Source organism: Bidens hawaiensis, unplaced genomic scaffold, assembly GCF_021521415.1.
Source record: "Bidens hawaiensis isolate Kalapana, Puna unplaced genomic scaffold, B.hawaiensis_p1.1 tig00021996_1, whole genome shotgun sequence".
Taxonomy (NCBI): Eukaryota; Viridiplantae; Streptophyta; class Magnoliopsida; order Asterales; family Asteraceae; genus Bidens; species Bidens hawaiensis.
This window is the reverse complement of record NW_027493405.1, coordinates 355,772-366,777: the sequence shown is the minus strand read 5'-3', so window position 1 is coordinate 366,777 and position 11,006 is coordinate 355,772. Positions and strand designations below refer to the sequence as shown.

The following is an 11,006-nucleotide window of genomic DNA, read 5'->3' as shown; positions in this document are numbered from 1 at the left end:
CGCTTTGGAAATCTTGCTCCTGAGTATATCCGATACGGCGATACCATACCAATATAAGATGACATGTTTGACTCGGTCCTTCTTAAAGGTGCTTCTGCATATCGGTCAACTAATGGGTCTGGACCAGGTGGGTTTTTGCGGTCACCAGGTGAAGGAGTGGTCCTTTTCTACAAATCTAACAACTGTCTTTTTACTCTCGTCACAAAACTTTTGTTCCTTGAATAGTTTGTCAAAAGCATGACAAAGTTCCGAGATGGTGTAAAGTTGAGCTTGCAAGATGTAGAGTCAGGTAGAATAAAGACAGGGCACTCCAACAATAGTTTGCTGCAGCTGAATCTTTCATATATTGAAGATATATCAGAAATACCCTCATCAATTGGAAATCTTCATAACCTTGTCTCTCTACATCTCACTAACTGCGGGGGGTTTAAGAGTCTTCCAGGAAGCATTTGTAGTCTACAACATTTGACAACTCTTAACCTTAATTCCACATTAATAGATGAATTGCCAACGAATTTGGTAATTTAGGATGTTTACGATCATTGTATATTAGTTATACCTCCAGAAAGCATTTCTTTGATAAAAGGTCTGAAAATCTACAAAACTGAATCTGACGAAGATTATAATGCTTTGATGATAGACCCTTAATATATACTTCGAGCAGCAGTCCTATTAGAAGGTACTCTCTCTCTGATCAGATAAGTTTTAGTTGCCTTAATGTAAATGGATAAATACAAATAAAGCTAGCTAGTGTGAACATAATTGTTTATCAAAATTTTAACTTTGATCGTCATCTTGTACTGAAATTAGCACATTAGATAGTAGTAGAGTGTGCATGAGACAGTTCGGTTTGGGACTAAAATCGAATCAAATTGGTTTGAGTTCGGTTCGGTTTTAGTTTTCACGGTTTAGCCAAAAATAATGAATTTGGGCCTTAAGCTCTTTGGTTAGTTAATAATAAATATGATTATTTTAAATTTGGGCTAAAATATATGGGTTAACTATATATTAAACTATTATAAATTACTTACGTTTTAAAAGAAAAATAAAAATCTATTAGGTTGGTTTGGTTCGGTTCAGTTTTTTTTCGCTTTTACGTGCACGCAAAATCGAAACCGAATTGAGCGTCGGATTTTACTTCAGTTCGGTTATTTTCAGTTTGGATTTCGCGTCGGATTTCAGTTTGGTCTTTTCAATTTTTCAGTTTTGGATCGATTTTTTTAACTGGTGCAAGGAGCAGCTTCGTAAATATTATGCAATCGATCTTAATGTGTAACATGTTACCTGTGCTTCTAATGTTGCTGATCGCATAATGTTTTTAATTAGCTCAAATGATCAAATTTTGCTAAACACCTGCTTCTATGTTCAAAGCTTCTTTTATACATAAAATTTCTATTCTATTTAAACTTGTGAACACAGTTTGACCATCATGGAAAGTCAAACTAATGTGATTTCCTTTAAATTCAATCTAATTACAGACATTATGTTCTTACTTATATCTAGCGTGTGCTTGTTTAAACATTTCTGCAAGATATTTGTTTCTCTTATTCTAACTAAACTAGAAAAATAACTTAAATGACTTCACAATGATCTTGAGATTATTGATTTTAAGATAATCTTAACCTACAAAATTTTCTGCTATAATCAATGATTTTTATCAGTCTACTTTTTATTGTTCTAGGATCTATTATCTACACCAATGCAAAGAATCAGTGGATGGTCCTCGGAAATGAAGAAGGTACTTGCTCGTATTTAAGAGACAACAGGTCTACGGCTTTCAACACTTTTCTGTTATGTAAATTTTGTTGAACATTGGTATTAATGAATCTTCTTGTAAGTTGATTATATGTTTTGGATAAATAAACGTAACACCATGTTTTCTTTTTCGTTTGAACATAATAATGTTTTCTTATAAAGTTTTACAAATAATAATAAGTTTGACTTTCATTAGTCAAACATTACAAGTTTGATTTACTTTGACTATAATTGCGTCCCTCCTTCCTATTTGCGTGTAGAAGTAACTTAATAGATTTCGATTAGCCTCTTTAACTTGACAATAAACGACCGCTTTTTTCTATCAAGGTTTTTTCGGTTTTTTCTATCAAGGTTCTAGCCAAGATCAACGCTTTTCGGCAAAATTCCAGCCAATTTCATTTCAAAATTTGTTTGTATATATAAAATTGAAAATTATACATTAAAGTCCAATCCGAATAATCTCGATTAATTGTCGGTTCATATAGTTACAAACTAAAGCTCAAAACCAAAACACACACCAAAAACACATCATTTATTATGAGATTTTATTCATATAGTTACAAACTAAAGCTCAAAACCAAAACAAAAACCACACCACCCTATGCTGTATTCGCGATTTCTGATCATTAAAAACGTAACATTATCTATTATTTCAAGGCTATCTAACCTTAATCAGTCGATAAACTGAAAACTGCGTCGTCGACCATATCCTCAAATATCGATTCTTCCACACCCATAACTATTTCTCGAGCCTCCGAATGAAGATCCATCCATGTTCCAGAAGCTTTAAAGTCTTTCTTAATTAGTTGATCTAACGACCTCGGATAATGGCAGTAGAGACATGACTCGAGTCGTTCCCACACCTCGTTTATTAAGTCCATTCCTTTGGGGACCGGATGGATACTCGGTTTACATTGTGATAACCCGGGAAATAAATCTAATGAACAGTCACAAACCTCTTTGAGGATTTCGTTAGTGGCATCGAAGAGGAGCAGCTGGTCATGTGGGGCCCGGCTCGAGAAGATTTGTAGTTCGTTATATAAGGATGGGTCGAGTATTTCGGCTGAACAAAGCCACCTTTGTTCAAACTCATCCCAGTTGAGATCAGATGCTAGAAGCACGGCTTCAACATATTCGTATGCGGATTCCTCGTTCTCGGCATGGTTAAGGATATATGTTTCTTGGTTTTTTGTCAGGGTAGCAGTTCCTTCGAATCGGATACGTAGTGGTTGAATTGAAGATTCAGCTGAAAATATTGAAACAAATCGAGTTAGCAAGAACCATCACTAAAATACCATCTTTTGTCACGGTCTAGTCTGGCCCGACTGGTTTTGACGAAAAATTTGGACCAAACCACTAAATACAGTTTTGAGAAAAAAACCAAACCGGCCCAGTTGTACGGGTTGGTCGGTTTTGATGGTTCGGTGGCTTGAATTAATATTTTCTTTTACAAAATTTAAACTATTGTTTATATTTATAAGACATAATTAACTATATGTTTCAAAAATTATAAAATTATATATATAAATAATAAAGGTTAAACGGCCGCTTTGTTTTATACAGTCGATTCCAAGTTCGGAACCAGACCGAACCATTAAACCACCAAACCATGAAAACCGAACCATTTGTCACTCAAACCAACCGGCTGACTTGCTTTGATAAAGTTTAATGGTTTTTGAACACCCTACTAAAGATTACAAAGAAGCAAAATGAACCAAGAGCGCTTACAGGATCGGGAAATGGTTCTAGCCGGGCTAACATCATCATCCGAGAACAATGGCTCGAGAACTGATACAGGACTAGGCTTCCCGGTTTTATCGTCTGAGGTATTCTCAATTTCCTCATCCTTTGTATTACTTTCAAGTGTAGATTTCGTAGGGGACGCCGTTGGAGAACAAGATAACTCGTCTTCTAATTCCGTCAAATCCTACAAGCCAAGAAAATATCATCAAGTTACATTCTTGAAATTAAACTACTCGATCATAGAACGTTTTCATTACCGCGACATTAATAACTTCGACTTCTTTAGGTGAGAGCGATTCTAATATCTCTTCAACATCTGCATTCGTGTTCTCCGAAACAGTACCTTCATGTTGATGAACTTCATCTGAAACTTTCGGTTCTTGACGATCGTCATCTGTCACGCTCGGTTGACTTTCATTGACCACCGGCTCGGTTCTACGACCCAGTTCCGAAGAACGAGAGGTGTAACCTGGAAAAGATAGAAGATTTCCAAGAGTTCTGGACCGACTCATCATTACCAGTTCGGTATCCTCATCTTCATTTTTTAGAAGTTCATGTAAATGTTTCTTTGCCTCGATGTAGATATTAGATACCCGATCACTCATGTCCCCGAACTCCTCGTTTCCACTCAGTTTCCTTTCCGATCTGCAAAATATTGAGCCCGTGAACCCGGAAGGAATTCTAGTAAATCTTTCCGAGTAAAAATGATCTCGGTTTGGAGAATTCCACCCGCTGTTTCCATCAACAACGGGCATTTCCAGACAACCCGAATCCCGTTTTCCGATAGCATTCTTGAGCTTTTTCTTTATTTCCGTGAACGAAAACTGTGAAACGCTTCTTTCGTGGTGAACTTTAAACGTGTTGGCGGTATTTGAACGTAGAGGGGTATCGTTGTCATTTAACGATATGCATTCGTGTGACTTGCTTCTTCTTCTAAATAAGTTTCGGGGTTTACGGGTGACGGGTGATTCTGATATTTGATTGAACCGTTTATGATCTAACGAGTTTGATCTTTCGAATGGTGTCGGTTTTTGTTCTTGATTTTTTTTCTCGTCGATGAGGATAAGTTTGTTCATTAGATCTTCAATATTGATTTCCCGATTATCGAATAATGTATTTGATATTTTTTCAGTTTGATCATTTTGCATATCTTCCTCCATGAGTTCCTTCACTCGAGTGTGAAGCAAGTCACTGTTTACACTTTTTGGAGATTCGATCGGTGGATGCATAATATCTTCTGAATCCATAAGCGAGCTCACTTCGGATGTAGCGCACGAAGGACCTATGGGAACCAAGATCATGGTGAGCCATAGTATTCTTATAATGTAAGAGCAAAAGTTAATAGTTACAAATGTTTAAAATTATAATAGTTGATATCAATTTCTTTTTTAATTTTTAATTTGACATAAAATATACAACCATTTTAATTATTATGATATAAAAGAGCATTTAAATAAATATAAACAAGTCAACCAGAACCCCAACCCATTTAGCTAAACGTGTTTGTTTGTTCGGCCCAAACTTACTTAGATTAATCTTAACTCCGTAAAGTTCATCTTAGGTTCGTGTTTTGTCATGTCATAAAGTCACACCAATCTTGAAATTTAAATTCTATGGTGCCGGTCAAACCGGAGGGTTGATCTTTTTATACATTAATTGAAACTTTTATGATACTTTTTTGGTCTATTTCATTTATTTAAATAATTTTTATTTGGACATGACAGGTACAACACGCCAATATCAACATATTCATAAGTAAATGAGTTGAAAGTGACAAGAAACGTACCGGTGGTACTTTCAGTCATATTTGCTCCATGATCCGAAATCAATCTTCTAGTAACCCGCCCATGGCGGAAATCAAAGATGCTTACTATACCTGACATACAACCTAATCGATCTCTATTTTGTCTTTTTAATCTTCTCGCCATGAGAAAGTCGACGTTTTTTATCTTCATAATTATTGATGTCTCTTTCGTAAAGCAACACAATAAGCCTGATAAACAAACATGTATACAAAACCACAACAATTAAAATACGCGTTTTAGATGAACGCGTTGTTTTAAATGGGCAAAACGAATAATATTAATTGGTATTAGCGGCTAGATGTTACGATAAATATCGAATTTATTTTAATTCTTTAATAAAACATCTTTGGTGTGAATGTTCTTCATCTTCATTTACAAATTGCATGTACACTAAAATTCATAAAATATAATGAAACAAAAAACCATGCCCAGATGTAAGCACTTTGCTGAACCAGCACTTCACCTATAAAAAAACTATTTTATTTTTTAATTTGTTAATTAATATTATTTCGTTCCAATAAAATACAATATTTCTATTTTGAGTAAGTATATTACAAGAATACCACGACAATAATATTCTTTCTATGTTCAAATGCAGAGTCCTGTCCATTTCATATAAGACTTTTGCCAAACATTGAAATATATCTATAAAATACAATTTGCTTAGAAAATACATTTGAATATAAGAACGTGACATAGTTTACAAAAACACAAAAAACAAATAAATAAATAAATAAATAGCAGAAAAAAATATCTATAAAAAGGGTAAAATGTCCGTAAGGAATATATAAAGTAGATATAAAAATAATTGATCATATTTCCAAAAATAATTATGACACACAACAGTAACTTATACGTAAAAAATAAATAATTATTCTCGTTACACCCTGTAAGTCTGTAACATCATTACCTGAGTAATTTCTCTTTTTTCACAAGTTTTTATTTGTTATTACAATTTAGTCAGACAAACAGCTATATTATATCAATATGTGCAGAATTCTTCTACACATGGATTAATTCTGTACCATAATTTATTTATTTTTATTAACTTACTAATTTAATTTATTTATTTTTTTGAGTGAAATTATCCCGGATGTTGATCATGGTGAACCAAAACTCGAATTATAGAGTAAATTAAAAATTGTAGAAAATGAACAGAAAATCGAAAGATCAGGGAAAAAAAACAAGTCAAAATCGATTCAAATAACAAGTTAAAATTTTCATTAAATGCAATTCTATAATCGTAAACATGAAGAAAAATATATTTAAATAAACGAAATAGGTAAAAAAAACTCCCTCGATGGTCATACAAATTAATCAACGAGTTAGAACAATATTTTGAATTAAATTCACAAATTTCATCTCGACAAATAAAAAAATATTTAACATAAAGAGTTTAGATCAAATACAAAGTAAATTAACATACTAACGGTAAGAATCAAATAGTTTAATTATACGTAGTGTAGTAATTAAAATGTGTAATTACACTACTTGATTCTGTTAACACGTTAATTTAATTTATACGTTAACTTTCCCTTAACATAAATCAACAAACTGCTTAAAACTAATTAAAGTACCTGAAATAGTGAAATCAAAGCCTGTTGATGAAACCAAAATAAGCTCCAATTTTGACTTATCATCTCTCAATTTTGACTCATTTTTCTTTTGATCTAATGCAGCTTGTAACAATCAATAATCCAATTGCTTCAAGAACATGTTCATCAAGATTCAACACTTTTTGTAAAAATAAAATCTTGAACCAAACCCCCCAAAATTTACAAGAAAACTCAACATGCAAATACTCTTTACACCAAATTCTGGCAAAATTGAAGCTTAATTCAATGTGGGTATTGTAAAATTTCAATCTTTATGTGAAAAAACAGATACCCAGATGAAGTTTCTTTGCAAGATTGGTGTTATCATCTGTCAAAGATTACGGCTTTTAGAAAAAAAAAATGTGTTAAAAGTCAGAAGCTTTATGGAAGAAGAAAAAGAAAATCTTGAACCGACCAAAAAGAAAGATACCCAGATGGAATAAACACTACCCACTTAATAATAACAATAATATTAATATTTTTTTTTTAATTTTTTTTATTATTAAAAAGTAGTTAAAGTCATGGTGGAACTGGAGAAGATGAATATATAGATAGATATAGATGGTTATAAGATATAGAGAGAGTAATGACAGGGAGTAAAGGTGTGAATATGAGCTTTTTTATGTGTGTGTGTAAGAAGTTAGTATTATTATTAAGAATATAAAAGAAATGGGATGTGGTGAAAATGGTGTTGATGAGTGATGACACTTAGGTAAAGCACTCACTTTATAAGTGAGTGATTGGGGTTCAAATCTCACTGTCACCAATTTATATGGGAGATATGAGGGATGATCCTGGCTTGTCAGGGTTCGAGTCCTGATCTCACCCGGTTTTACCGGCTACTCGCTGTCGTGCCATTTGACGAGCGTGGGGGTCGGTTTTTTATCCGGTGAATCCCTCAATAGGTGAACCGCTATGGGCTCCGTTCGTCCGGACTAGTGGCCGGCTCGGGCTACCTTTAACCAATGGGGTCCACGTACGGAGTAACCGGGGTTACTTAGTTGGTTGTAAAAAAAGTGATGACTCTTGGGTGATGCTGAGGTGAGGCCCAGACAAACATGATATGATACATTACACACTGTGGAAAGCACACACAGACTAATGTTGTTGAAAAAGAGAAATCTTTCTTTGGAATAAAGTTTGCAATGTCTTCCAGCTGCTTGTTTTTGCAGGTTCCCATGTTCAATCATCATCAGTTTCACCACCACCACACTACACTATCTATCTTTCATCACACACACAAACTTTTTTTACTCTCACACTCATATGTTATTCTTTTTTTTAACGACCAAAGAGTAAAACTCGATTACTTGGAGTAAACCAATGGCAAAGGCGTTGGGTAACCTATGCCCGCCGTCTCCATTTTCGGGGGAAAACCGGCCTCCTAAACGTCCACTCTAGCACAAATTAATCGTTTTTCCCTATAAATATCAGTTGAGCTAAACTTCACTAGTAAAAAAGAACAAGAAGAAGTTATTATTATTAATTATCGGAAAAATTGTAAACATAGTTCAATATTATTCAACTGTCGTATATATTTCTAAGAATAAAACGTTTATTATTTAATTGTTATATCATGTTTTTTTTCTCATTCTATCATCTCTATACATTACCTCCATTAGTCATCTATTAGCTAGTTGCTTTTTTTCATAAAAATTATAAAGTTATGGTAATGGTTAAACTATATATTCGTTTGTGGTGTACCGTAATACAGAGTATTAGACGAAGCCGTATGAGGGGTTGAGGACCTAGTTGCTCAATGGCTAGATTTTTTCTTCCTCTTTTTTTAAAAGATTGGATAATTAGTAAAATTCTGATATAATAACTGATATGACGCGTTTATAAACGTTTAAAATTCTTGTTATTGAAAAACCGTTAAGCATTCAAGTGTCATTACCTATATCACCGCTATCACTATACTTTTTATGATCCTTTTTATTACAAACGTAGGAGATTTTTAGAAAAATCAAAATGAATTTAAATATGATTTTAGCTACATATGTGGGCAAGAAGAATTGGATATGAATGGTTTTATGATTCTTGTTTTTTATTTAATAGGTTTTATTTGTAAATTAATTTCTTTAATCATCGTAGTTTGCGTCTGAGTTTTGGTAAATTTTTTTATAAACCGCAATCGGCTATGAGGCTATCCTATAAAAAAATTACAAATAATAACAAGAAAACAATAACTATTAAAATGGATATATTTAATAACATTCATGAATGTTTGTAGTGTGTGGTTCGGAAGTTCAACGTGTGACGGAGGAAAGACAAAAATTTACATAATAAATAATAAATATTATATTATTCAAAAAGTATTAAATTTTCAAAATAATGGGAAAGAAATTTTATATATTATTAATTATGTATTGTTATAATGTAGCATATAAAAAAATTATGCTACCTTGTTGAATCTGGTGAAGTAAATGTTTAATTTGAATGAGGGGTTGGATATTATAAGGCTCTTAAGTATAACTATTTTTAAGAACAAAATTTCAACCTTATTGCATTACACTGTGAGCAAGGACATCATACCACTAGATCAATAAGTCATGGGTGGTTACTTGTCTTAACATCAGGGTATAAATATAATTAATAGTTTATTTGAAAAAGGATTATGGTACTAAGTTACACACATGCTTGTTGTAATTAGAACCAATTGATGATGTTAAAGTTATAAAAACTAAACACAATTTTTATGTGTAATGTTCATTATCAAAGATAAGGTGTTGATGCAATTTAAACCAATTGGCGATGTATGAGTATATGTTAGGGGAGGTGTAAAATGTTATCTGTGAGTTCATCATTTAGATCATTTAGGTAGCATATAGACAATAGTTGAGGCTTTCACATTTCACACCCGGGAGCATGTGTTATGGTAATATGAAATGTGAATTGTGTGGTATATTCGACCTGATCTATATGATGGGTTATCATCATCATCATCATCATCATCATCATCATGTAGTGGCGTTGATATTAGCCCTGCTTGCGGTGCGCACATATGATGTATATATGTGTGAACCCTCGGGTGGGCAAAAGTGAAATTGCACTAATTTTGACGTTATTTTACTAATCTCGTGAAAATAACGTTAAAAGTGACGGACAGTTAATCAGGCATCATGTAGTGGCGTTGATAGCCGAAAGACAAGGGTACATGCACCGATCAGCCCGTGTCCAGATGATTGAGTGCTATGTGCCTTATGTCCAATGCTTGATGCAAAACTACTATCGAGCCAGGGGTCTCACCGGAAGCAGCCTCTCTATCCTTATGGGATAGAGGTAAGGCTGTCTACATCTTATAGCTTTGCTATTGGTGGGATATACTGAGTACGATGATGATGATATGATGGGTTATATAATACTTAAAATATCTAACAAAATCATCACTCACGCCAGCAATCACCTTCATCTTTTATTTATGCTGTAGCGGCCTTTCATGCCCCCTACTGTAATGGTGTTCCACGCCCAAAAACGTTACATGGACAGGCTTGAATCTTAAAATGGGATGCATTTATTTATAAGTAAACAGAATTTAAACAAACAAATTGCACTTTGTGTGTTTCACTAGTGCATACATCATATTAGTTGTATTCAATAGTGAATGCCTAAGATTATTTTTAAAAAAAATCAATATGTGTGAATATATTAGTGGTATATATAAGAGACAGAATTCATTCTTTTAAAGTGGAGTTTTAAATGCAATTAAATTGTTACAGTACGTAATTATAGACCTTTTGAATATATGTATAAATAAAATGAAAAGGAAATATGCAGGCCAAATAGAGTAGAGAGTGAGACAGCCCCTACCAACATTTAATATAATTGCATTTCATTGATAGTGAGGTTTACTATTTGCAAAGGTGTTGTCTTAAAATGTAACTTGCCATCAGATATATTTTATTTTTAGTACTAGGTTAAATACTTGTGTATATACGGACTGGGTAAATTATATTAACAAAATAACAAAAAAATGTGAAATAGTTATACTAACTTAGTATTAGATGAATGAATATGTATTACAACGTTGAATAGAATAAAAAAAGAAAAAGAAAATTATATGGTAAATTTTTATTAATCTTTAAAAATTTCTTCATATACAACAATT

At 33.0% G+C, this 11,006-nt stretch overlaps 1 protein-coding gene across 1 annotated transcript; it reads right to left on the bottom strand.

The window, feature by feature from the left end:
* Positions 1–2,423: 2,423 nt before the first annotated feature.
* Positions 2,424–6,959, bottom strand: LOC143564385 (uncharacterized). Its single transcript, XM_077051681.1, has 5 exons — positions 6,881–6,959; positions 5,285–5,491; positions 3,756–4,780; positions 3,484–3,682; positions 2,424–3,001 (listed from the first exon to the last, which is right to left on the bottom strand). Exons 2-5 carry the CDS (start codon positions 5,451–5,453, stop codon positions 2,424–2,426), a joined length of 1,971 nt encoding a protein of 656 aa, XP_076907796.1. The 5' UTR covers positions 5,454–5,491; positions 6,881–6,959.
* Between the last annotated feature and the right edge of the window lie 4,047 nt (positions 6,960–11,006).